The 27,147-nt window shown below is 50.5% G+C and overlaps 3 protein-coding genes across 8 annotated transcripts; 1 reads left to right on the forward strand and 2 right to left on the reverse strand.

Annotated features, from left to right (window-relative positions):
* Window positions 1-3,834: 3,834 nt before the first annotated feature.
* Window positions 3,835-7,255, reverse strand: trmt61a (tRNA methyltransferase 61A). The gene is made up of 4 exons (XM_061844674.1): window positions 7,034-7,255; window positions 6,039-6,412; window positions 5,704-5,970; window positions 3,835-4,249 (listed from the first exon to the last, which is right to left on the reverse strand). The coding sequence occupies exons 2-4, from the start codon at window positions 6,367-6,369 to the stop codon at window positions 3,978-3,980; spliced, it is 870 nt and encodes a 289-aa protein (XP_061700658.1). The 5' UTR covers window positions 6,370-6,412; window positions 7,034-7,255; the 3' UTR covers window positions 3,835-3,977.
* A 563-nt stretch (window positions 7,256-7,818) lies between these two features.
* Window positions 7,819-11,894, forward strand: ckba (creatine kinase, brain a). Of its 2 annotated transcripts, none has more exons than XM_061843308.1 (8): window positions 7,819-7,976; window positions 9,249-9,453; window positions 9,736-9,890; window positions 10,266-10,398; window positions 10,520-10,691; window positions 10,764-10,887; window positions 11,364-11,553; window positions 11,664-11,894. In XM_061843308.1, exons 2-8 carry the CDS (start codon window positions 9,261-9,263, stop codon window positions 11,840-11,842), a joined length of 1,146 nt encoding a protein of 381 aa, XP_061699292.1. In that variant the 5' UTR covers window positions 7,819-7,976; window positions 9,249-9,260; the 3' UTR covers window positions 11,843-11,894. The 2 variants fall into 2 exon arrangements, with proteins under 2 accessions (XP_061699292.1, XP_061699291.1); XM_061843307.1 differs by having other exon boundaries at window positions 9,252-9,453.
* A 78-nt stretch (window positions 11,895-11,972) lies between these two features.
* On the reverse strand, window positions 11,973-27,100 carry mark3a (MAP/microtubule affinity-regulating kinase 3a). 5 transcript variants are annotated; one of them, XM_061843304.1, is made up of 17 exons: window positions 26,573-27,093; window positions 24,300-24,491; window positions 22,949-23,002; window positions 20,902-20,950; window positions 20,490-20,555; window positions 20,237-20,307; window positions 19,294-19,350; window positions 18,718-18,954; window positions 18,213-18,332; window positions 17,251-17,350; window positions 16,854-16,966; window positions 16,643-16,790; window positions 16,057-16,262; window positions 15,638-15,744; window positions 15,047-15,307; window positions 14,697-14,723; window positions 11,973-13,897 (listed from the first exon to the last, which is right to left on the reverse strand). In XM_061843304.1, the coding sequence occupies exons 1-17, from the start codon at window positions 26,621-26,623 to the stop codon at window positions 13,549-13,551; spliced, it is 2,208 nt and encodes a 735-aa protein (XP_061699288.1). In that variant the 5' UTR covers window positions 26,624-27,093; the 3' UTR covers window positions 11,973-13,548. The 5 variants fall into 5 exon arrangements, with proteins under 5 accessions (XP_061699288.1, XP_061699284.1, XP_061699289.1 ...); XM_061843300.1 differs by having other exon boundaries at window positions 16,643-16,966; window positions 26,573-27,100; XM_061843305.1 differs by lacking the exon at window positions 14,697-14,723 and having other exon boundaries at window positions 26,573-27,092.
* Between the last annotated feature and the right edge of the window lie 47 nt (window positions 27,101-27,147).

The raw sequence follows: 27,147 nt of genomic DNA on the forward strand, positions 1-27,147 counted from the left end.
TCCGCTGGAAAATGTCCCTGGGAATGTTCTGAGCTCCTTTTTCCGCCCGCGACGGGACTTTGGAGGATCTTCGTGCCTTTGCGGTCCCGCTGGCTTCGTACCGCGTGAGCGGACGCAGACGCGCATCCGTGAAGAGCACAAGAAGCTCGCGCCGGTGGATTTGAATGCTACTTCGATTGCGCAAAATGTACACACAGGAGCTTTCAATGTCTTTAGATAAGCAACAAAGTTATGTATTCCGCAAGGTCAGCGCCCCCCCCCCCCCCACAAAAAAAAAAGATGCCCTGGATGTGGGGTTTCCCCCCCCCCCCCCGCATCTTCTTTTGCCTTCCGGTGCTCCTCAAAATGTTTCCAGATTTGAAATGTGACCGACGCTTGTATGTTTCGCTCTCTCAACGACTTGTACCAAACGTCTTCCAACCCCCCCCCCTTCAAAAAAAGGGGCGGGGGGAGAGAAGCTCACCTGCTGCATTGTTGTTGCTTTATTTCATTTCAATTTTTTTTCTTTTGTTGGTATTGTGGCACTTTTTTTTTTTTAAATTTCACACAGGACTTACAAGAATAAAAAATGACGTTTGGAAGCAAGTTTTTGTGTTTTCTCTGAAAATAAACTTTTCATTGCCACACGTTTTTTGAAACTGTTGTATTGAGATGAATTTTGATCTTTTTTTCCCCCCAAAGCAGTTGAAAGGAGCATGCTTATTTTATCCTTCCTTTTTATTTGTATTATTTTTCAAGGTCTGTGTTCCAGCTGCCGGCATAGGAAAGCAGTTTCCCCACTTTGAGTGGTAGGGGGCGCTCTCCGCGCCCGTTGCCTCCCAGGTTGGTTTGAGCAGCGCCTTGCTCATTTCCCGCATCCTGTCCTGTCCCCTCCCTCATCTGGTTCTCTCGGTTCTAGTCGTATTTACGCCCTAATTGCATTTTCAGCCGCCAGGGGGCGGCGGACGTCCGAGGACGTCACGTCAGCCGCCAGTGAGAACATTTGTTACGTCACAAGCCAGCGCCGGCGCCCTAAATGCGTTGCGTCAAAGCCGAGGTCGGTGGCCTCACGTAAGCTGTCGAAAGACTGACAAACAACATCCACATTTTGGCCGTCGTGGAAACACACACTTGGTTGATATTGTCGGAATTATGGGGAACGTTCCACACGCGAGAGTCCGGAAAAGGCATCTGGCGGCACCTGAACGGGATCGGGAGCCGCATCCCCGCTTCCGAGGGGTGTACGCACTTCTGCAAAACACTCTCAACCTCTATAAATGTTTTGGGTTTTTTGTTTTTTTTTAAACTCAGTTCTACAAGTTTTAGCAGCGGCAAAAAAATGGTCATGTATTTTTCTAAAAAGGAAAAAATTAAACGGGTGTTTTTTTCCTTTTTAGAAAAATGAAAAGCATCTATCGAATTTTTTTTTTAAGAGTATCGCATGACTAAAGACATTGCGAAATCAGTTTTGCTTTTGTTTGAATAACTTTTTCTTTCGGCTTGCCTTCTTTCAACAAATTGATGACTTGAGTTATCTTTCAAAAATAAGGTCGATTTTTGAAGGAAAATGATTTGATTTTAATTGCATTTTTGGGGCAAAAGTTTCAATAGTTCTGGATTTGTGACTTTTTCTAATCCCTACAATCTAGTAAAAATGAGGCCAATTTTTAAAATGTATTTTTTTGAAATCTACTTTTTTAATAATATCATTTTTCTAACATAAAAATGTATCATTTTTAAAACATACCTAAATTTTTTTCCTGTTTTTGGGCTTTTTTTTTTTTTTTTTTTTTTTTTTTAGAAAAAGCACATTTTGTGAAGTTGTATTTTTATTTTTATTATTTTTTTTTTTTTTAAATGTAGAACCCAGCAGAATAACCCTTTCAAATAAAGTTGTATTATTAAAGTTGTATTTTTTCCGGGAACCTTTTTTTCCATATATTTCTTTGAAGTCCCAACCTTTCAAAACGACAGTCCAAATAAAGAACAGCCCCAAAATGAAAATGCAAGTTCACTGTCAGACGTCGTCACCGCGGCAACAATTGGCGTCAACCGTCCCGAGCATCGTCAACTTTGTTTTATGAAGACGCTTCCGACCCGAATGATTTGCGCCGTCTCGATTTTTGCCCCGATGATGTTACGACGACGTCGTAAGCGCACATCATACCGAGTCTGCTTCTTAACTTTCGATTCGCGATCGCAACTTGACAAATGACAAAATATTAAAACACGGCGGCGGTCGTTCATAAGTCGTAGTCGTGAGTGCTCGCGCCAGCGGGAAGCGCTGAACTTCACCTTTGACCTCCAACACTGCAGAAGTCATAAAATCATCCGAGCGCAGACGTGACCAGGAGCACGAACGCGCTGCCTGCGTGCACTTCCTGATGATAATAAAAAAAGACGAAAAAAAAAAAAAACAAGACAATGGACTTCTTTTCCCAGTCGGTTTGTTGATGTCTTTTGCCAAATTATTAGGAACACCACCGAGGATGCCGATCGCACGCACGTTGACGAAAATATGCTCGCTTCTCTCTTTTTTTTTTTTTATGCACATTCACTTTATTCTTCACGTAAATGCTGCTTGGAACGCAAAGAAGTTGAAATGAGCCGCCGTGACATCATCCCACCACGGCGGCGGCGGCGGGAGCGCCTTAAAATTAATGGGGGGGGGGGGGGGACTTTTCTGTATTAACTGCCGTTCACATTATTAGGAACGCGTCTCGGACCACGGCAACTCGACTTTTGCGACTTGGCCCAAACGATTTCTTCCAAGCGCTTGAAGCAGACGCGTAGCAGAAGTTCGGCGGGTCGCGCAAGACGAGCAAGCCGCTTATGGCGGCTCACGAGTTCTATTTAAGAAGGATTTAGAAGCTCCGGAGGAGGGAGGAGGGAGGCGACCCCCCGGTTTTCGCTTCTTACGTGACGGCGGCCGTGGAGTCAACAGATGTGGGGGGGGGGGGGGGGGGGCTAATATGTTCTTTGACATTTTGATGACGTGTTGGCAAGAAAGTCAGAAATGTGAAAAGTGCGGCCTTCCATCTGAAGGCCAACCAGCACGAAAAACTACTCAAATCAACGCCGAGGTCCAGATTTGGCGACTCCTGATCATGAATCCCCATCAGGTGAGAGGCGTTTTTTTGAGAGGAACCCTGGAAGTGGACCAGACCGCAATCGGGAAGTAGTCTGCTCCTCTTCCTCCTCCTCCTCCTGCAACCGACTCTCTCCTTCTTTCCGACTCTTTTCTGACACGATCGCCATCAAGATTCTGAGCGGCACGTCTGAGTTTGTGATCCGAAGGGAGCACACGTTTCTGGTTTTAAACCGCAGTAGTAAGCCGCGGATTAGCGTCAGCGTCTCTCGTAGCGTCCCGCTCAAGATGTCACGGCCGTGGCAGGCGGCCGCTCGGAGGTCGGCCGAGCCGAAAGAAAACCGAAAGGGAAGGAAAGAGAACATCGCGAGCCGACGTGGCGCTGGCAGCATTTAGCTTCCTTTTGCACCCGTCGCTCGTAAATGCTAAGCGGCAGCGACCCCCCCGCCCGCCGATAACGTCGACGAAAGGTCACTCAACATGGCAACAGTAAGCCGGCCGGCGAGTTAGAGCGACGCTATTGGCCAGTTAGCGTCGCAATTGCAAACACGGACGCAATATGGCTGCTGGTGACAACATTTAGCATGCTGAGCGCCGAGTTGACATTGTAGCCACCACTAGCATAACGATGCTAAACAAGGTCATCGCTAACACAGCGGCGGTTTAAAAAAAAAAAAAAAGCAAAAGCAAACCCGCAGAATCAGAGCCGCAATGTCGTCGCACGCCGAGACGTTCCCGTCAGCAGAGATGACAAAAGCGTGAAAAGATGGTTTTGTGCGCTTATTGCTTCATTTAACTTCATCATACGCATACAAATCAAAAAGTTGTGATCAACCGCGTTAGCTTAACGCAACAACAGCGAATAAAAATGAAATAAAACGAAAAGTCATCGTTTTACCATCGGACTGGTCTACGTTCTGGGTTTGGTGGCAAAGGTCAGGTATCCGGTGTGGGCGGCCATCTGTCGGGGCGGCGCGGTCGTCTTCAAGGCGACGGCGGGAAGGGGAGGAGCCTCCGCGGCGGGGGGCCCGAAATCGGGCGGCGGCAGCGAGACGGTCCGGACCTCGTGGACCCTCAGCACGACCTCCAAGGTGGCGATCTCCTCAAAGTTGTGATCCGACAGCGCCTGGCACGTCCGCTGAACTTGCTCCACGCACGGAGAGAACGAACACAGCCGACCTCCTGCGGGGAAAGCGAACAAAAAAAAAAAAAAAAAAAAAAACCACATTTTGGCCATCAAGCGTTCCCGAGACTGTGCATCTGTTTTGGATGGGACTGGCATGTTTTAAACTTGAAATAAAATTCCACTGATTCGACCCGTTTCACGTGGACATTTTGCCATGGAAACAAAACCCAAATGATCAAATATACCGTTATGCTGAATGCATTGTTGTTATTTTAGCGGAATGACAGCAGAACTGCGCGCTTGCGGAATCTTCCCTGCTTTTCTTTTCTACAGCTGCACTTTGAAGGGGTTTCAATTATCTTCACATTTTGACGATTTGTGGTCGCCTGTCGTGCGGTTTTCCTCCGTTGCGTTAGTGGCCTGCGGGGGGGGGGGGGGGGGGCGGCGCTTCCTTTGGCTCTCACCGAGGGAGAGGACAGATAGCGAGCCGACCATGAAATGGACGGTCTCCGTGGCAACCTGTGGCAGCAAACAAGGAAGGTGCGGGGGGGGGAGTGATTGAACGAGTTGACCCGACAACCAATCAGCAGGAGACATTGTTGTTTTTGTTGCGTAACGGAGGGGAGGGGAGGGAGGGGTGGTGGTGGTGTCAAGGACCTGATGGAGAACAGCTTCATTCTAAACAAGGAAATCGGGCGTCTCGCCAAAAACACGACGAGGGAGGGAGCGAGCGGTGGGGGGAGGATGAGAGAGAGAGAGAGAGAGAGAGAGAGAGAGGAGAGCAGCGTTTCTGCCGTGCCGGCATGTTCAAGAATAACATCAAAATTTTTTTTTTTTTTTTTAAATGTTTCCATTGCAAAAATGCCCGTCTTGCTTGTTTAGAATCTGCGAAGACCCAGTTTGAGCAGGGCAGGAACGGGCGTCGCCGTGACCGCGTCGCCGCGCACGACCCTCTACGGGCATCGGTGCGTGCGCGACGCGGCACGCCCATAAAAGGCAACGGGAGACGAGGCGGCCTCCTCATCCCGGCGTTGACGTTCTGGAGAACTTCCGCAACAGGTCTCCGCTTTCACAAAGGCGGCCTTGAAAGGTTCTCAGGAAAAGGGCCGAGAGAGGCGATAGACGACGACCGCGACGAAGCCAACGAGCCAAAAAGGAGCAAAAAGCCATCCGGACGACTTCTCGGTTCCCAACATTTCCAGGCGGGATTTTTGTCGTCGTTTAAGACAAAACTCATCAGAGTTTAAGAAGTCAACCAAAAAGAAAGTTCACGCAACATGGAAAAAGTTTTCAGGAGTTGAACCACCAAAGCGCCTTCCAAACGTTCGCCGTAATATTGCCAAAAAGCCTGCGTTGGTTCCCTCACCCATTTCATCGCATCAAAAGTTTCGGAAAACAAACCCATCCAAGAAACGCCTTTAACGTCACTGAGAACAAAATGGAGGAAAAGTTTGAGCTGCGGCAAGTCCCCGTGCCGGCACCGTCGCCACATATTAATCACGAGGCTCACCGCGCGCTTTGAAGGCGGCCTCGGCGTGCGGCACCGCCTCCCAGGGCTCGGGGATGTCCAGGAAGACGGCGTCGGCGGCCCCCGTCACCCCGAAGCCGTCCTTGCACACGTCCCGCGTCCTGACCGTCACCAGGTGGGCCACGCGGTGCTCGGCGAACTCCTCCTCGGCCATTTGGGCGCGCTGGCGGTGGAACTCCACCGTGTGCAGGTGGCCCGTGGGCGCGATGCTGCGCAAGATGGCGTGCGACAGCGAGCCGCTGCCCGTGCCTGCGAAGGGACGGTCGTGCCTTCACTTGTGGGCTCTTTAACTCAAGTCAAAATATAGGCAAGGGCACCTGACTCGCAGACGACGGATCCCGGTTTGAGCTCCAGCATGAGCGTGATGACGGCGATGTCGGCGGCGTAGAGGATCTGCGTGCGGTGCGGCAGCGTGACGGTCCACAGCTCCGGCGTGGGGTGCAGCACGTGCACCCAGCCCCCTCGGTCGCACGTCACCTTGGCGCCGTAGCGCCGGCCGATCAGGTCGGCCGAGTGGCGCACGGCGCCGTAGCGCGTCTGCGTCCGGCCGCCGTGCCGCACCTTCACCGCCGTCGTGGAATCGCGGCCCAGGTACACCACGGCCACGTCGCCGTCGGCGATCTCGTCCGAGTACTCCACGAAACTCATCGGCCGCGGGAAGGCAGCGGACAGACGTCGAGCGGCTTGCGGGCTGGCAAAAAAAAAAGTAAATCAGACATGGAAAAAAACTCGTTTACAGGACAGTATTCATTCCAATCCGATTCCGATTCAGTTGGTCAGAAAAAAAAAAAAAGATGAATTCTTTGGCTGAAACACAAACGTAATCAAGTCCGCCATCATGGAGGAAATTTCATGTTGACGTCTCTCTCAGATCGAGGTTCAAAACTGTTCTTAAGTAATTTGACAATCAATTCAAAGTTTGCACCCCTAGTTCAGAACAAAACTGTAAATTCTCATGGACGGTTTCTATTCTACCTGTCGGTGGACGGACAAGTATACATTTGTTTATGTTTTTGTTTTATGAATGCTAACAATGCTAGACCGGCAACGGGCAGATGACGTCACTTGGGAGAAAACCGAGAAGATGAAAAGACGCACGAGGACAGGAGCAAAAGTCAGAATCGGAATCGGTCCGAACCGGTCATTTGCTAACTGCGAATTTTGTCTTCAATGGATCAAACGGCCAAAAACACAAACTAACGTCGTGAACTCAAAATGTGGCGCGTGACAATTAAAACCGAATCACAAAATGACAAAAGCAGGAAAGTCGTGTTTATGGGACATAAGGGAGAACGTTTCCAACGATGCTAACCTTGTTAGCTTAGCTGGCTAACGCAGATCGAAAAGTCATGAAGCAACTTTGACGGGTCGCCTTGCCGCGTCGGCGACGTCGCGGCCCCACTTGAACGTATTAAAAGTGCAACTTTTAGGAGTGATGACAAAAGTAAGAAGAAAAGTAGACGCGAGGAAGCCCACACGTGCCCAGCGTGCTCACAGGAAATGGGGCGGAGCGCTCCGGAAGAGGATCCGTTTTCCAGACCTATATACTTCCTGGAGTCTTCCAAGGGGACCATCCGGGTGACCTAAAGATCGACGTTTTGAAATAAAACGTGCGACAGATTGCGAACCGATTCCAAAAGTACGCAGATGAACTTTTGACGGAGCATAAACTTTGTTGTTTTGTTTAAACAAATCAAACATCAACTAAACTTGACTTTTTACATGAAAAAAAAAGAATGAACGCCATTTCAGATAGCAGGCGATAATGTACACACATGCCAATATAAAACAGCTACCAAAAATTAATTCAATTTCAGCGTTTTGTTTGTCAACCCCTTTTGTTTTCCTTGGAGATGATTCCGCGATGACAGTTCCTCCATTTTGTAAAAACAAAAATGCATTGGACGATTCCACTCAAGACTAAAAACCCGACCACCCGCCTCTGTGCTTCCTGTTCCGTTTGTGGCTAAAATACATTAAAACAACATCAACAAATAATAATAATAATAATAATAAGGGTAGGCGGCGCCCAATGAGAGGCGAGGACGACGTGACTGGGCGGCGCCTTCGTCCAATGGGCGTCGAGCAGGGCCCGTATAAATGCCGATGTCAGCCGGCGTCTCCCCGCGGACCCCGGAGAGGACAGCTTCCTTGGAGAACCCCCAAAACTGTTGCCACTTTGACCTTTATTTTTTGGGCCAGCAAAAATAGGGATCTTCGTATCCGTCCCGGTTCGTAGTTGTAGCAGTCAAAAGGTAAGAAACTGCATCTGGGGACACGGAAACTCAAAAAGGGCTGGAATAATATAATGGGCGCATTCTCGGGCACACAATGACTGGCATTGATTGGCACCACAGCGGGCCCGCGACCCCCACCCCTTAGTTCCTCTTTATTGCTCATTCGGGCAACTCGTGAACGATGTGCGATGAATAATGAAAAATCGGAAAAGTTTGCATGCAGATGGCCTTGACGTTAATTTCCTCAGCAACGTCGCGAAATGGCAAAAGTCAACAAGTTCACGATGCGCTGAATGCATTTTTTTGTGATTTGAAATAAGCAGCAGCGATGTGTAAAAAAAAAAAATATATATATATATATATATATATATATATAAGAAGAAGAAGAAGAATTTGCAGTGTAAGAACGAAGCTTGAATAGGAAAATAATCGCCATATTGTATTTGCTCAGAATGGCAAGCAAATATTTAAATATTGATGTTAACAGAGATATGTGAAAGAAGATAAGATGCCATCACCACCACTTAAAAAAAAAATACAAACTTGAACCAGGCAGGAAAACTGAAGGTTAAATACGCTTTACGATCATACGAGCATACTATTTTAATTCTGAAATGTAACTTCTTTTTGTTTTGCATTGTTGTACATCAAAAACGAGACAAATAAGTCCTGTGATTGGCTGAAAACGTGAGCGGTTTTTTTTCCTGCTTTGTCGCCATCTGGTGGCGTCTTGCTGCCACGTTGTTTCCTTCAAGCGAAGTGACTTTCATTTTGCTCCTCGCAGCTTTTAAGAAGAAAAAAACAAATTTGCATCGTCTAAGAGAGCAAAACATTTTCAATACTTTTAGATTGCTCAGACATCTGTTAAGTAAATAAGTCCCACGTGGCCTCGAAGCCAAATTTTGGCGTGGCAGGTTTCTGACGCACACACAACCACGAGCTGGTGCTCAAGCACTTCCTATTTGCGCTCGATCTTTTTTTGCTGCAGACTTTTTTTCCCCATCAATATTTAAAAAAAAAAAAAAAAATGTTCTCCCCATACCTGTGTGGCTTTTCTCTGGGCGGGCACTCCGGTTTCCTCCCACATCCCAAAAACATGCCCCGTCAGTGTGATTTGGCTGGCGACCCGTTCAGGGTGCACCCTGCCCGTTGACAACTGGGATGGGCTCCAGGACCCCGATAAGTGGCTAAGTAAATGGATGGACTTTTGGTATCCACGGTAGCGTTCCTTCAGCGCCACTGTGAAGTCATATTAAATTGTGTGTGGTTCCCCCCCCCCCCCGCCGCCAGCAGGGCGGCGCCATGCCCTTCGGAAACTCCCACAACGAGGCCAAACTGCGCTACTCGTCGGCGCAGGAGTTCCCGGACCTGAGCCGGCACAACAACCACATGGCCAAGGCGCTGACGCCCGACATCTACGAGCGCCTCCGCGGCCGTCGGACGCCCAGCGGCTTCACGCTCGACGACGTCATCCAGACCGGCGTCGACAACCCGGGTGAGGAGGAAAAACGCCGGTCGGGCGGCGTCGCGGCTTGACCGATTGATGGGTTGCTTGTGACCCCGACGACCTCTGCGGCTCGTGCGACTTCATCGCGGTCGTGGATTTTGGTTGCTGCGGTTGGCTTTGTTTTTTCTAAATTTGTGGTGTGCGCAAGTGTGTTTGTCAATCACGAGGGGACGGGATGTGGGCCCCCGGGCCTCGAGTTTGACACCCGCGGACCAGATGGCGGCCCCTCACGCCGCACAGTGACCCCCCCGTTCGCGTGCGCCCCCGCAGGTCACCCGTTCATCATGACGGTGGGCTGCGTGGCGGGCGACGAGGAAACGTACGACGTGTTCAAGGAGCTCCTGGACCCGGTCATCCAGGACCGCCACGGCGGCTACAAACCGTCCGACACGCACAAGACCGACCTCGACCCCGACCACCTCAAGGTTGGAACGGCGTCTTCCATTTTTCAGTTTGCTGTTTTTTTTGTTTGTTTTTTTTTTTTTTTTTGAGGCAGGTTTGACGCTGGCAAATATTTTCTGGACCCCAAAAAATTTCAACTCGTTTGATCGTTTTGGGGAATACAAGTTTGCACCTCGTGACAATTCATGTGCCCTTCTTCGCACCGATCCTCAACCGCCCCAATGCTCTCCAATTAATTTGACACCCGCTCGCTGAGATGAAGTCGCGTTTTAATCAAACCGGTCAAATCACTTCTACGCAGTTCAGCAGCAAACGAGACTCCCTTCCGCGGATGCCGAGATGGCACCGAATCGAGTTTTTCCGGTGATAAATGGATGCCCCCTCCCTTCCGTTTTCAGGGGGGCGACGACCTGGACCCGGACTACGTCCTGAGCTCTCGCGTTCGAACGGGCCGCAGCGTCCGCGGATTCTGCCTCCCGCCGCACTGCAGCCGCGGGGAACGCCGAGCCGTGGAGCAGCTGTCCATCCAAGGTGAGCGCCCCCTGGTGGTGGTGGTGGGGAATAATGGAATGAAGGAAAGTCCACTTTTGCTCCAATCTCCAAGCCAGCATTCTGTCAACCCCCACCCCTCCGCCCGTCCCCGTTTTCGCAGCTTTGGCGTCCCTGAGCGACGACCTGAAGGGCAAGTACTACGCCCTGAAGAACATGACTGACGCCGAGCAGCAGCAGCTGATCGACGACCACTTCCTGTTCGACAAGCCCGTCTCCCCGCTGCTGTTGGCGTCCGGGATGGCGCGGGACTGGCCCGACGCCAGGGGGATCTGGTGAGGCCCCGGGCAACCCGCCCCCAATCACAGCGAGGAATTGGTTGACGAGAACTTCTGATTGCGTCCAAGGCACAACGACAACAAGACCTTCCTGGTGTGGGTGAACGAGGAGGACCACCTGAGGGTCATCTCCATGCAGAAGGGGGGCAACATGAAGGAGGTCTTCCGCCGGTTCTGCGCCGGACTCACAAAGGTGGCCTTTCAAATTGCGTCCAAAAGGGGAACGAGCGCATCGTTGAGGACTAAACGGGTTCCAAAGGTCACGAATGAACGGAAGCCGGTCAAAAAGTTTTTGCTTTTGGAAAGAAAAAGCTAAAGTCGCCTTTTCCATCTCGATGGCAAAATTCTGCTCAGTCGTTTCAAGAAGGAACCCAAATTGAAGGCAAAAACGGGCCTCGGCTTTCTTTGGTCGAGCAGCAGAAACTTGACCGACAAGCAAATTGGCTGCATGCGAAACTCTCGCCAGCTTTGTTGGGTCCAAAAATGGGCGGAACTTATTTTCAAGTCCTGAAAAATTTTGACTAAAATCTCAGACGTTTCCAAAAAGTCTTTGTTGGATGTGAGACTTGGACCATTTCTTAAAGCATCCCAAAAGTCAATTGGTTGCCAGAGAATATTTCGGCTTGTGGGATTTTTGATTTTGAAAAAGTCGTCAACGTGCAAATGCAGATGGAGCAGGTGTTCAAGGAGCGCGGCCACGCCTTCATGTGGAACCAGCACCTGGGCTACGTGCTGACGTGCCCGTCCAACCTGGGCACGGGCCTGCGCGCCGGCGTCCACGTCAAGCTGCCCAACATGAGCAAGCGCGCCGAGTTCGAGGACGTCCTCAAGCGGCTCCGTCTGCAGAAGCGAGGAACCGGTGGGTCGCTCGACTTTGACCTTAGTGCCCCCGGGGGGGGGGGGGGGGGGGGCGTTGGCCCGTCACTTTGGTGGCGCGACTCAAGGTGCGCTTGTTTTGCCCCTGGCCAGGCGGCGTGGACACGGCGGCGGTGGGCGGCGTCTTCGACATCTCCAACGCCGACCGTCTGGGCTTCTCCGAGGTGGAACTGGTCCAGATGGTGGTGGACGGCGTCGGGCTGCTGGTGGACATGGAGAAGCGGCTGGAAAAGGGCCAGGACATCGAGCGGCTGGTGCCGGCCCAAAAGTAGACGTTCGCACGACGACCGACAATTGTGAAATAAAATGTTCTGAGGGCAACTTTGCTTTGTTCTGTCCAAATCAAACCTCGAGCGGCGTCAATCGGATGCCTCGGAGCCAATCGGCAGGCAATTCCTGAAGGGTGGGTGGTACAAAGGCTCCCTCTAGTGGCATGCAAATGAATGCCCACTGGAGGGCATCACGTTGGCATTTAATCTGAACTTTTTTTTTTTTCCCAGGTGTTGTCGACCCTGCGCTCAATTTAATGTGGTGGCTAACTTTTTTTTTTTTTTTTTTGTTGTTCCTGGCAAGTTGGGGTTCAAAAGCACAACAAAAACTTATCCGAACAAAATGGTTGAAACGTGGCCGTTCCCTCCCAACGGTCTGCAGTTTAGGCACGAGCAGAAAACGAATCTACTTCCTAAAAGGCCTTCAGGACGGTGCCCTCAAAGCAGGATGCAGCACGACACACACAAAGGCAAAAAATATAGATATTTTTTTTAATTTGACTTCATTTCAACTCTTTCACAAAAAGTGGCCACGCGCGAAGGTCATCCTTTCCTCAGGCCTGCCAGTAGATCTTAAAAGCACGGCCCAACCATCGGCAACGGGTTCCGGAAGGCCGGACCGCGACGTGAGAACGGCACAACTTCAGCGGAAGCTCGAGATGGGAAAAAAAACAAAACTGAGAGGCTGAAATAATTTGCGACGGAGACTTGCTGAGGCTCTCCAACGCCAACACTAAAAATGACGACTTTGGTGGTTTCAGTGAACAGGAGGAAGTGAAATCAAGACAATGACTTGGGACTTTTCTGGTACCTCGGAGGAGTTTTATATGCTGCCATATTAGTCACTTGTTTGGAAACCAGGAACGGAACAAAATCTCTGTGGGGAAGATCTCATTTCACAACGGGGCTTATTATTTGTATTTACCTTTCATGTGCAGTGCACTTGATTCATGAAGTGCTTTTCTTTTTTTGCTTTGAATATTCTTAAAAAAAAAAATTCTTGGGGGAGGTTTTCCTGTAAATTTATTGCATTTTATCCTTGGTACGGGATAAAAACAAATTTCAAGTATTCTCAAATTTGTCACACAGCCAACATATTTGGAGCTTTTCACATGAAATTGTGACTTTATTCTTTCTTACTTTTGGGGTCACAATAGTTCCGTCCACCAACAATTTTGTCCACATCCCGTGAAGGAAAATGCATGTCTGTGTCCCAATACTTTTGCCTACTCGGGGATCCCAACTGCGACTTTTCATTCATTTTGGGCCATTTTTGTCAACACGGGGGGGGGGGGGGCACATGAATATTTTCTCCAAAAGTGCGGAAACACGTCGAAAGAAATCAGCGCGCATTCCGATTGCCACTCTGACACTTTTACTGGAGTCGTGGTCACGTGACCGCCGCCCGCCTTTTTTAATTTTTTTTTTTTTTACTTTCAACCCAAATACAAAAAGAAAAACAAAGTATTGTATTTGCAGTGTGTGATATTTACATAGAAAAGAAAAAAAGCTACGTGGTGATTTTCTTATTCGGGGGAGGGGGAGAAAATAAATAAGACGAGAAATTGCTCTGCGGCCAGAAGGAACTCGTAGGAGGCGGTCTCGTGATGACGGCCCCAAAACAAAAGAAGAAAGACTTGCCTTGGGATCATCGGACAAAAGGAGACCTTGGGAAAGTCGCTACGGGGGTGATTGTCGGGGGGGGGCCCTCATAGCTTGAGCTCGTCGGCCACCTTGGAGGCAATGTTCTTGAAGGCCATGGAGGAGCCGGAAATCCTCTTGAAGCGGACGCCGTTGAGCGACAGCCGGGGGAGCTTGCACACCTCCATCTCCCACTGGACCAGGTTTTCGGCCCGCCCGTCGCCGTGCACGCACAGCAGCAGGAAGCTCTCCTGCTGCTCGTAGTCGCAGTTGTTGGCGTCCAGCACCTTGCGGATCTCCCGCATGATGTCGGCCGGCTCCATGGAGCTGGTGGTCCGCATGCTCCAGGTGAAGCGCAGCGAGCGGGGCTTGCCGTCCTTGGCCTCGCCCCCCTTGGGCTCCCCGGGGACGTGGCGGCTGCGGACCAACGTACCAGCGTGGCGTCAAAAAAGAAAAAAGAAAAAAAAACATTCCCGGCCGACGCCCGCCGCTCGCGTCACGGACGCCCCAAAAATATTTCCGTCGCGGCCGCCGTACATGCGTGCGCTCGCTCAATTGTGCCAAATTGTGGGTACAAAAACGCAAGCGTGTGGACACAAAACGCGCATTTGTTTGGGGGAAGAAAAAAAAATAAAAAATGCCAACTCGCAACAGCAAAATGCGAAACTGAGGCCGCAAAATCCCAAACTGCAGCCACAAAATGCTAACAGCCAAAAAAAAAAACCAACACTAATTGCTAAAAAGTGCACAACATTCTTGTGAATAATCATTTCTTTCCTGGACAGCCCAAGGAGCACATTTATTAATATTGTGTCGATACAATTTTTTTTTTCCATTTGGCGACGCCATGCCGGATATTTTCAACCCCGATAATTTTGTTCTATGTGAATGTAGCAGAGTAATGAAATTGCACTTTTTTTGGAAACCCCCCCAAAAACAAAACACCCACCACGATGTATTTTTTGGTGTTGGTTCCTCCCCCAAACCGTAAAACAATATTGCAAAATAAGTGTAAAAAAAATACAATAAAATACGCGGTGGGCCGCCCACATGCAGTGTAAATCCAGCCCAGAAGACGTCACGAGTGCAACTTGGTGCAATTCCCTGCGAGATGGCGAGAGGCCAGCCCGTAGCGGCGTGAGGCTAGCTAGCGTGTAGCGTGCGGGCGGCGTGTTAGCGGCGGGCGTGCGACAGCGCAGGCAGTAACTGGTCCTACCTTTTGGTCAACCTGAACGACATGTTTCTACAACAGAACAACAGAGACACACCGTCAGTGGGCAACCAGGACCCTAACCCGTCCGTCGCCCGGGAAGCCGACCTCCCGAGTTCTTTGTCGGGCATTTGTGTCCACGTTCAACTCTTTGATATTCATACAATATAGACATTGCAGTTTTGGGCTCGACGGTTCAAAACAGCGACAACTACTTTTGGGTTCATTCCTCCTGACGCGAAGCTAAGCGCTAATTCCGGAACGTCGGAAGCTTTTCGTTTTGTTCAACGAGCAGGCAGTCGCCGGCCGGCCGGCCGGCCTTTTATCGCCCGGCGCCCCCCCCCCCCAAGGCTTACCTGCGCGTGAGCTTGGAGGTGAGCTTGGAGAAGAGGTTGCTAGCGGCGCGGCCGCGCGTCTGCGACAGCGGCGAGGCGTCGTGCGACAGGGCGGGCGAGGCGGGCGGGCCGTTGTAGGTGGCCGTGCGCCGGTCGCGCAGCTGCCCGCCGTGGAAGGTGCTGCGGCTGGCCGTGCCGCGGGGGAAGCGCAGCCGCTCCGGCGCCGCCGCGTCCTGGCCCGACGCCGCCGCTTTACGCTGGGCGCCGGGAGACGCCGTCGTGCTACGGGCAGACACGGGTCGCCAAAACGTACTCGTTACTTCCACTTCTTTCTTGTAAAATTGTGTTCAAATGCTACCAGGGCCAAACTGGGGGCGCGGGGTGGGGGTGGGGGGGTGGGGTTATATATCACTCCACGTGTGTGAAATGCTCAAAGCAAATGTACAGAAAGTGCCGCTGAAAGGAAAATGGAGGCTTTTTCTTCTACAGTTGAAATGCTACGTATATAAAGTGTTACAATAACGTTACGTGACGTCAGGTGCTCATGCAGGAAGAGGTCGCGAGAGGAGGCGAAGGTGGCATACAACCCCCCCACCCCACCCCCCCCGTCACCTGTTCTCCTTCCCGTTGGGGATGACGGCGAGGCGGTCGGCGTTGTTCCGCTCGCTGCACACGTACGTGTTCCGGCGCGTCATCCCCGCCGACGCCGCGTTGTTGTTCTGAGGGGGAAACAACAGCCGTCATTTGACAGGCGTGCCGGCAGCCAATCGCATCAACGCATTCAATGGCAGGGGGGAAAAAAAAAAAAAAACTTTTTTTTGTTGTTGTTGTCGTACCAGAGTTACACATTTTATCCCTCCAAAAATGACATTTGGGCTTGCGTCGTAGCGATTGGTGGATTGTCAAATTCAGCTTTTTCGGGCAAAGGTTTCGAGGGCTCAAACTTACAAAGTGACTCTTTTGACTTTCATAGAACAAGAACAACAACTTTTTGTTTGGGGCGGCCCGTCCGGCGGAGCGAGCCCACTCACGGCGTGGCCGGCGGCGACGCCTTTCCTGCGCTCGGGTATGTCGGCCTTGTTGGGGTTGTTGGCGTTGCCCAGCAACGGGCTGGCGGGCGGAGCTCCGCGCCCCCCCGGCGCACCGGATTTGCGCAGCTGGACGTCGTCGTCCTTCCCGTTGTCGACGGCGGCGGTCTGACTTCGCTTGGGGTGGGCGGCGCTCGCGTTCTGGCCCACTGGAAACGACGGGATGGGAAAGAAAAATGACAAATCCAAGTACGGAAGGTTCCGACAGCGGGTGTCGCTAGCGAGGGATCGCTCCCGGAATTCAGGCCAGGTAAAATTTCACAATCCTCCTCACCACCACTAGTTGGCATCGCACTGTGGCAGTTAGACAAACGGTCGTTGGCTTTATGTTTGTCAATATTACGGCTAACGATTCAATTCATCAACAATGAATCGTTTCCCAAATGAATGTACGATAACTTTTGATATTTTTTTTTTTTTTGCAAACAATGGAAGTGAAATGTATTTATGACCTAACGATTAAAACGCCGCCCGGGACAGCACTCGAACCGGTCCGGTCGACGCAGGACGAGGACCCCGAGCGACCCACCTTGCTCGCTGTAACGTCGCTGCTTGTGATTGGACGAGACGCTCCTCTGGACTTTCAGGTGCGAGGGCGACTGCCCGTTGAGCTCGCTGCTGGGTCTGGGCTTGGCCGGCGACGCGTCGCCGCCGGACGCCGACTCGCCGGGCTCCGGCTGAGGGCGCAGGTCGGAGGTCAAGAGGGGGCCCCCCCCCCGGCCGACGGACCGCTCGCTTACCTCCGAGGCCTTCCTGCCCAGCAGCAGGTACGTGGCGGTGATCTCGTCGTACTTGGTCTTGGCCAGGGACTCCTGGATCTCGTCCAAGTTGTAGCCCATGCCCACCATCACGTCTGCAAAGGCAGAAATCTTCAGTTGAGCTTCGAGGTTTAAGCCGTTCATCGAAAAGCACGTCCGCCCCCTCCCCCTTTTCCGGACTTTGCTTGTTGTTATCTTCAAATCTTTTGGTCCAATCGATCCGAGTCGACGGGCAATTTGGGTTTTGTGGCATTCCGCTAAATGTGAACGACGCCCTCATCGGTGGGGCGGATATTACAAAATCACAAAGGATGTTCATTGCCCCCCAGACACTTTGCATTTGCATCAAAGAATGATTTTTGTGCTTTTTTTTTGTTACCGATTCTCTTCTGATCAGCGATGTCCAGCTCGGGCTCGACGTAAGGCTTCAGCTCGTCGTCTTCGAATCCCGCATTGATCCATCGATCCTTCATGATTTGCTGCGTCAAAGACAACAACAAGCAAAAGCAGATTTTAGCGTTCATACCGTGGCCTCTCGTTCTTTTGATCTTCTGCTGATTGGATCAACAACTATTTGAATTCCCCCCCCCGGTCGGGCGACCGGGAGTGCAACTAATTGTGGGTCGTCGCGATGAAAGGATGCGAGCAAGCATAAAGTTGCACTTGGAACACAAAAGTTTTTCATAATTATTTTGTAGAAAATTAGGTTTGAATCGAGAAGAGTCATTTTTGACTTGTCAGATGATGCAGGAGCAACAGTTACAAATATGCACATTTGCACAGACAAAAAGGGGAGCAAAATTTAAAACAAAAAAAAAAAACAAAAAAAAACCCATTTAGAATTAAAGGCCGTATGCAATTATGAGAATAGTAACGCAAATAAAGTATTTTTGAGGGAAAAAAAGTAGAAACATGAGAATAAAATTGTTAAAAAAAAAAAAAGCCTTACCAGAATTACATTGGAACAAATTTGTACGTTTCCTATAAAAATAAAATATGTCGCCTTATTTCTGATAAAAACAATCTCACAAAAAGTCAAACTTATTATACATGTATGAAAAGGTTTGGATTTTATCTGGGAGAGGGGGGGGTACTTTGTGGGCCTAAAGTCATATTTTGAGGGATAAGTCAAATTCAGAAGGGGGGGGGGGGGACAAGAGCAAAGAAAACATTTCAGAGGAGCTAAAAATGACTCATTCAAATCTGACTCCCAATGATTCAGATATCATCTTTTTGCCCCCCCCCCACCCCCAAACGTGATCGGGACTGCAGACGGGGGAGGTTGCAGACGGACGACGTCCTCCAGCCAAAGGCCGATATCGACGCTCGGGGCGTCCTCACCTCGAGAGTCCCGCGCTTGGCCGGGTTGAGCACCAGGAAGCGCTTCAGGAGGTTCTCGCAGTCCGTCGACATGTAGAAGGGGATGCGGTACTTCCCTCGGAGCACGCGCTCGCGAAGCTCCTGCAAAAGGTGAGCGGCACCGTTAGGCCCGCCACGCACACTTTGCAAATCGTAGCCACGGACCGCACACATCGGGACTATGAAAAAACAAAAACAATTGGGCACTTCCGGTCCCATCGGCGTCATCAAACGTGACCACGCAGGAAGGAGGAAGAAACGTAGCGACGCGTCCAAAAAGACGTCAAAGCGCCGCAAACTTTGGGTTTCAGGTGTGGATGTTGGTTGCTTTTATTTTGAAGGCTACAGGACGTGTTACATGCGCCAATGTTTCCCTTAAAGTTGCTTTGTGGTCAAAGTGGACTGGCTTTGAAAAAGTGGAGCCCCCTTCCACAAAAAACGACGACGATCAACTTCCCGTTGGGTCGCGTTAAAGGTCGCCGCTGACCTTGAGGTTCTGGCCGTCGAAGGGCAGCGACCCGCTGACGAGCGTGTAGAGGATGACGCCCAGACTCCAGACGTCCACCTCGGGCCCGTCGTACTTCTTGCCCTGGAAAAGCTCGGGCGCGGCGTAAGGCGGCGAACCGCAGAAGGTGTCCAGCTTGTTGCCCAGCGTGAACTCGTTGCTGAAGCCGAAGTCGGCGATCTTGATGTTCATGTCGCCGTCCAGCAACAGGTTTTCCGCCTGCGGACGAGAAACGCGGGGCCGGTTGACGCAAAGACTTTGCCGTTACCGAGACGTCGTTACCATAAATTATGCGCTGGGGGTTCGGGGAAAGAAAAAGAAAAACAAGCGAAGAAAGGATCCGCCGAGCTGAGAAATGCAGGCTGGGAAAACCGGCAAAATGCGGCCTCCTCCAAAACACCAACGGCGTCTTCGGGATTCACTCGTGCGCGAGTCAGACGGCATTTTGCTTATTTTGATCTCAGCTCATGAAAATCGGGGCTAGCGGAGGATTTCTGACACAAGCGGTTCCGGAACCTTTGGGGAGACAAGCAGCTGCGTGCGTGCGTGCGTGCGGACCTTGAGGTCTCTGTGGACGATGTGCTTCTGGTGGCAGTACTGCACCGCCGACACAATCTGAAAGACGGAGAAGAAAAGAAGTTCACAGGAGTGCCGTCATGTCTCGCCGGTTCTTCCATTTTGAATAGTGGGCTTTTACTCAAGTAGCTTTTGGAATGCATTTTTTTTTTTTTTTCCCCCAAGAAATAAATGCCGCATTTACAAGAGCTACATCAAGCTAGGTGCTTCCGTACGGCTGACGAGAAGCCGACGTAGACGCAAGAGTCACACGGTGCCCACGCTCAACGCCCGATTGCTTCAGTGAAGGTGGCGCACCACCGGCCTGCTCCGAACCAAAAAAAGCTGGCACAAATATTTCCCGCTCCACTTTACGTTTGAATTTCAGTTTTGAACGAAGAATACAAAACCACGAGTGACTTGGCGCTTGCTGGCGCTCGCGCAATCTCCTGTGGTTGGTTCGAGACGGGTCACGTGGCTCCCCCACCCTGATCCAATCAAAAGTTCCACTTTGGCTCCGCCTCACCCCTGAAAATAGACGCTACGAAAAGGAACTACTACGGGTCACGCGTCTCTTCCTACAAATGTAAACATTTCGGCCGACACTCTGAGCTTGAGAACCATCCGATAAGTCGCCTCCGTCTGGCGTTTCAAAGGATTTGCCTGTCGACGAATTCCTCCAAAGCATCAAATCAGGCCGTGAGAAGTTCTTCTGTAAGGTCCGAGCGGCACGATCTCGCCAGTTGATCCGTCGGCAAGCGAGCGTCAAAAGCGTTTCAACCTGACGCCATTCGTCACGAAAGAGAACTCAGCTGACTTTGGCAAGTCGCCGAGGAACGGCGGCCCCGTCGACACGTCACGTGACGCGCCCGACCTCAATTAGCATCCGGAGTCGCGACGACGGCCGTGTCGTGCGGAGCTGCAAAAGCGCAAAATCGCCGCGTACCTGTCGAAATTTGGCTCTGGCCTCTTTTTCCTTCATTCTTCCGTGTGCTACCAGGTAGTCAAAAACTTCTCCTGCAGACAAGAAGAAAAGCACACAAAGACACGGACGGCGGTTAAAGTTCCATTTATGTCGATGTAATCTGCAAAAAAAAAAAATCACATCTTGACGTACACAATGTCCATGAGCGCATTAGTTTCACGCACTGACGGGATGTGGTTTGAAAATCTCATCTTAAGCAACTGTCTCGGCTCACCTCCGCTGGCGTACTCCATGACCAGGTAGAGCGTCCTCTCCGTCTCGATCACCTCAAACAGCTTCACTGCCGGCACACACAACAACCCGAGACGGCTTCAGCGCGGGGCCGCCAAAGATCAAAACGCGCCTGGCTGGGTTTCCGGTCGTCACGGCGACGGTCTTCACGCCGGAGCACGACAACGGCGAGCGCGCGCGAAGGCCGAGCGTCCCTAATGATTGTCCGTGTGCTGGACGGGCTCGCTGACAAATTTGTCACTTTTGGCATTCTGCATCCACATCAGGAAAAATATTTCATGGCGGAGCAAAGGAGATGGTGAACTAAAACGTCTACTCATAAAGTTCAACGTGTGGACAAAACAAGGCATTATTTCTCCATACTTTAAATGAGGCGCGTGGCAAGGACCACTTACCGATGTTGGGATGATTCAAGATCTTCATAATTCTCACTTCTCGGAAAAGCTGAAAAGAGAGCGGGAAGTCATTTGTGGGCCTACAAATAAAATGTATCGTCATCAATGTAAAGAAACAAAAAGGGATTTTGCGCGGCGGCGGACGTCGTTTGCGGGGCCACACGTCAACGGGCCGAGCCGCTACGCCGACGTAAAGCGGACGAATGTGCGCACGATCGCGGCCGTTCTCAATTCCAAAGGGCAATTTGGGATGGAGATTGCTGGTTTGTTTTGCTTTGGGTTTTTTTGATGGCGTAACACAAGGGGAAACGTCTGACACGAACGGCGGCTTCTTCTCGGAAGTCATCTTCGACAATAATCTCACATTTCTTCAAAGTGCCTTGAAAAAAGTTGAAGCCTGTTAACTAGCAAAAAAAAAAAAAAAAAAAAAAAAAAAAAAGTGTTTACCGTGTACGCTCGTATGGGTCCGGAAACGGGCCCGAAGCGTACTACAGCGGACCGGATCTGCATCAGGGTCCAGGAGACCCTCCCCAAAGGATCTGCGGGACGCCCGTCTCCCTTTTCAATTCCGCAGATTTCCTGCCACAATGTCGCCGAGGCTCGTTGGCGTAACGCCGGATAATGTTTGGCCCTGAATCACGACTGGGACCGCGAGGCCCTTTCACACGGTTGCGCAAAGCCAGCGGAACCGAGGAAAGCCGGGACGAGGGGGCCCACTTCCATCCGGCGGTTCTGACGCTACACCAAGAGAGGACGACAGTTTTCCATACAAAACGGGGAAAATCATCCGGAATTTTGCCCTGCCAAAGCGGCCCAAATTGGACGGCTTCAGTGGTGCGTCTGCGTGACAGACAATCAAAGCGCCCATCACGCGCGCGCACACACACACACACGCTGTTGTTTTCATGACTTTGTAACGTATCGCAAAGAAATATTGGAAAGATGAGCCTTCACTTCAACTTCAAAGAGAAGATGGAGAGCGCTACAATAGGTCGCCAAGCTAGCCGGCGCACGTTTGCGTAGTCGGACAATAGCAGATGTGAAATTAAAAAAAAAAAAATCCAATCTGTGGGATTAGAGCACCGGCGGGTGCTGACGCTGGCTCATCTCTCGTGGGGGGGGGGGGGGGGTTGACGATGAGGGAGGGTGCGATTGTTACGTATTTGGAGCCTCATATTTGAGCAATTTTATTTTTTCAAGTCTTTCAAGACAACAGCAACCTTTTTAAAATAACCGAGGAAATTAAGCGGCCTTAGCTTAAGCGGTCCGGGGGGGGGTGTTTGTTTGTGTTTTGGGTTTTTTTTTTGTGCGCGTGTATAACTTCTGCTGTCGTGGCTCTGTGCTGTTTTTTTTTTGACACACAAAAGGTTAGAAATCAATGGAGCTTTGGAAAAACTGATGGAAAACCACCGGCAGCGTTAAGGGGGGCCGGCGCGGGGGGGGGGGGGGGTTATGGAGGCGCATCGTCGTGGTCACAACAACAAAACAACGGAGATGTGGACGCACGCACCACAAGATCCGGAAAACGACAGAGACAAAGGATCCCCATAGTCGTACTTGGCCCAAGAAAAGACGCTAAGAGGACACGACGTCGCCAACAGAGACTGAAAGTGACCACAAAGGTCAAAAGAGCAACGACTAAAGTATTGATTCATGTCTGATTTGAAGCCATATCTTTGTCTATATGTGGATGATATTACACAGACTTTTGGTTTTTTTTTTTTTTTTTTTGGTGACACGGCACCACTTTCTGGTCTCAAACGTTGGACCCGGACACTGCCCGTCCAAACAAGTGCTGCTCATCCTCATTGGCCAGCAGGAAAGGAGAAACCAAGCAATTGCGTCCTGCGCCCCAGTTTTTGCATATCAAACGTTTTTGTTTTGGGTTGTATTGACAGCGGTGAGTGGAACGGCGGGGGGGGGGGTTTCCTCGAAACTCATGCTAATGTCGTCGTAGCGACCGTCTTCGGCAAAGGTTCCTAGTTTGAAGAAATGTTTCGGCGGCATCCGCACAAACCCGTTGGTGGGCACCTTGAGGCAAAATTACCTTCTGAAGGCTGTTGGGGTTGAGCTGCGTCTTGTCGATGATCTTAATGGCAACCTGAAGGGCCACAAAACACAAATCTCAATAAAAGGAAAACACAGCGGCTAGCCACAGCCGTGCGCCGCCGTTTTGTGCTAAAGGCCCACATTTATCCTTTTGGAAAACGGACACGTGGGTGAATTCATTCATATATGAGGTATCGTTTTAAAAAAAAAAAAAAAAAAGGTAGAAAGTTGCTAAAATAATTTCAAAATAATTCTGATTTATGTGGAATTCTTACAATGCAATTCCAATTAGCTAACGATTTAGCAGCAATCTACCAGTTCATTATTTAAATGGGGTTTAACTCAAATTGGTTCATTAGAATGTATTACTTTTTTTTTTTTAATTACAGTGAATTCTCAGTGAAATGCAGTGGGCGGCATCATTGGGGTGTTACACCCCCCCCCCCCCCAAGTCCCTTCGATATCATCACATTTCAGTTGCTTTAAATGTATACTTTTGTTTTGTTTGTTGGAATACAGACCGTCCTGGTTATTACATAAATAGGAATTTACTATTTGAAGGTCGAGAACGGATTAAACTCATTTACATTATTTCTTATGGAAAAAAGTGTTTTGGAGGTCTTTGAACAGTTCACAAAAACCAATTATGTTTAAACTCAGAGGTTCCGCTGTATTTAATAATTGGTTGGTTGATTTGGCAATGATTAAGAAAAATAAACAACTTTATAGTGTGTAATTTATTGAATTAAATATTTGGCTAATTATTGTGCAGGTTTATTTAGAAAATACAGGAGAACAAATCAATATTGAAATCAAAGTTGTCACAGTAACAATAATACATATTTGACAGACATTTCTTTATCAATCTGTCCATTTGAAAAATGAAATGCGTTCTCATTGTTGAAAGTTAAAAAACAAAAACAACAACAAAAAAAAAAAAGCGCTATGGTGTTTTCTTCCTGTGGTAAAAGTAACTTCAAAGTGTTTGGCACCAAGTAGCGCTTCGAAAATATTTTGTTCTCCAGGACAGTAATAAGGCAGGCCTACATGTTCATCAAAAACAACACACATTTGGGATCGGAAGTCACAGTAGCGTGGACCAATTCGTTGCTAACACTGTGCACAACGTTGGGGGGGGGGGGGAATCATTCAAGTCATTCAATTCAAAAATGTGCGGCACAAAATAAAACTTTAGGTAAACGTTAAAAGCAAAACTTTTGGAATACAACTAAAAATACTTTGTTGCATTAAAAAAAAAAAAAAAAACCTCCACAGGTATCATCGCACTAAGATCGTATCGCGCGGCGCCACTTTTGGGGTTCTGGCGCCGGGCCACCGCGCGGCGTTACCTCTCGGCCGGTGAGGATGTGGCGGGCCAGCTTGACTTTGGCGAAGTTGCCCTTGCCGATGGTCTTGAGCAGCCGGTAGTTCCCCACGTGGGGCTGCTGAGGCTCCTCGGAGCTGCGCGAACGCACCCCGCCGGAGCGGGACGAGCGCGAGCTGCCCCCTTCCTGACGGCCGTTGCCGTGGGAAGACGTGCGCTGCAAGTGGGGGGTGGGGGGTGAAATATCCACAAAGGCGTCGTCATTAGCCGCGAGCAGGGTCTCCTTTCACACCTAATAAATGACCCCAAAACTACATTCAGGTAGCTTTCTCACCCCGGAACTAGGAACTTTTGAGAACTGTTTGAATATACTGGAAGCTTGTCCCAAAATCTACCATTTCCTAAAAAAAAAGTACTTCACCCAGAATTTCATTTCGACAATAGTTCCTTCCTCCAAAAGTCCCGCTCCAAATGTCACAAGCTCAATCTGAACCCAGAGCGCCCAAATCAGGCAGACCGAGGTCACCGCTTGCCCAAGTCTTAAATTTGTTCTTCGCTCACGGCGGGAAACGCAAAAGAGCGGCGGATTCTGCCCACTCCAAAGATCGTTTTAGGTGACAATTTGTCTGGACGGCGGTCTTGAGGTTTTACTCACGAGGCTGCAGCGCCTCCCGGTCGCCTGCGAATGAGCGCCCGTCATTTCGCCACAGGAAAACGGCGCCGGACTCGCGACTCGCCCACCGATAACACGCACAGACCAGGACAGGAAGCGGGGAGGAAAGGAAAGGAGGAAGGAAGGGGACTGCCGTGCCAAGAGCCGGCGGCAGGAAGTGGGCCTTTCAGAGTAAAAGCCAGAGCGGGGCTGAAAATTAGGAAGCGAGTCCGTGGGGAGGCTCAAACTCTGTCTCGTTGCAAAACGGGGTTCTCACCTTCGCTGGAATCAAGTCCTCCATCCACGGACACGTTTTACCAATGTTACACGTCGGGGAATTCTTTTTAAATTGCAAAGTGGACATTGAAAGAAACTCGCAATTCATGAATCGGAAGATTTTCTCTTGACTGAAAATTGGAAGAGGCGCAACCACGAATGGACGCTTCAAAAACGTCCATTTTCAAAAGGACTCCCGTTATGATAAGTTGGAGCCACCATGAACAAAAATGAAACCATATTTCCGTCGCACCACATTTGTTGTAGAAGGAGGCAGCGCTGAGAAACTTTGCCAAGAATGACAGAAAAGCTTCTCCGAGTACTTTTTAGAAACGGTAGTTTGACCCAAGATGGTGATGGCTTCGGCACAAGCGGCGGCAATGACAACATCGAGTCCATCCGGCAGAGGAAGTCCTTCCTGCCGCTTCTGACGAAAACTTCGAGTGTCCGTGACAGGTTTGGGGGATGTGGGAGGAAAAGCCCAAAGCCCGGAGAAAAGTCACGCAAGCGAGGGGCAGCGGGTGCAAACTTCACACAGGCGGGGCCGGGATTTGAACTTCGGTCCTCGCAACTGTGAGGCAGACGCTCTGTCCAGTTGACCACTGTGCCGTCATTTTACAAGTTAACCACAGCAAAAAAAAAAAAACTCAAATGAAATAAATGCATGGGGGGAGCGATTACTCAATGAAATAGCTACAAAACAAAAATGCACACACATGGGGTCACCTTTGCCAGAATGTAAATATTTTTGTCCAACTTCTCAATGCCAGTGAAAATACAATTCCAAAAAATGAATACAGTGTGATGAAAACGACCTGAGAAAATGGATGGCTGCGTTCATCATCGAACTCGGGGACTAGATGGGAAATTTTATTGCGACAAGATCGGCCGGAAGCGCGGATGACGACGTCGCGCTTGTTTGGAGCCGCGAGACGGGCAGGGTGCTCCGTTGGTCACGAGTGGGCGGGACTCGGACCTTGATACTCCAATTGTGAATGGCGCACGCCCGTGACCGACAGCCCGCGTAGCCAATCGGACGCCAGAAGCCAATCCGTCTGCTTCCAAAGCGAGCAAGCGAACAAGTTTTGTTGGGCTGCGGCCCGACGGCCCCCCCCCCACCCCCCCAACACGTCCCAAATAAACAAGAATCGCCCCGAAAACGTGACACGAGCACAGCGTGAGTGCGACTGAGGCAAAAGCGAGTCCAAGCGACAGAGTTGCGGGCGTATTTCGGGAGGCCCAAGAGCAGAGGAAGCGGATTGTTTACGAAGTGTGTGTGAGAGGACAAACAAAACGCGAAGGCTTCCGCCAGATCATTTGCCACAAAGTGTGCGCGGAAAGGAACCGACTGCCGCCGGACGCCTACTCACGCTGTCGCTCGCCTTCTCGTTGACGGTGGGCAAAGGGGTCTTGCTTGACATGGTTCAGGCGACGGCGAGCGGCCCGCAATCCGGTGACACCTCGTCGAATCCCGCGGCGGCGGCGGCGGCGGCGGAAGAGGGGCACGGTCGCATATGGATCTCCGACCGAGCCCGACAACGACACCAACCACAAGTCCTCGTTGTTGTTGTTGGGAGTCAGTCCGGGTCACTTTGGGGCGAAGCTGCTCGGCCGCCACTCCCCCACCCAACAAACAAAATAAATGGAAAAAAAAAAATATGTGGCCGGTGTTTTCTCTCGCGCTTTCCTCCCTCGCGCCGCCTAGCAGCGACGGCGCCCGGCCTCCGAAGTCGTCACGTGGCGTTTCAAAGGTTCTAAATCCTCTGCTGGGCTCATGTCGGCCCGAACGCGGAGCAGCTCGCCGATCTTGAGGTGGGACCAAAATGGCCCCCGACGACTCCGCGGCGGCGCTGGATTAGGGCGCGTTCGCGGACCTCCGACAGCCTCGGACAAACGAGCGTCCCGGAAACGCAGCCATTGATGAACTGCGACTACTCCACGACAA

Source organism: Syngnathoides biaculeatus, chromosome 15, assembly GCF_019802595.1.
Source record: "Syngnathoides biaculeatus isolate LvHL_M chromosome 15, ASM1980259v1, whole genome shotgun sequence".
NCBI classification, from domain to species: domain Eukaryota; kingdom Metazoa; phylum Chordata; class Actinopteri; order Syngnathiformes; family Syngnathidae; genus Syngnathoides; species Syngnathoides biaculeatus.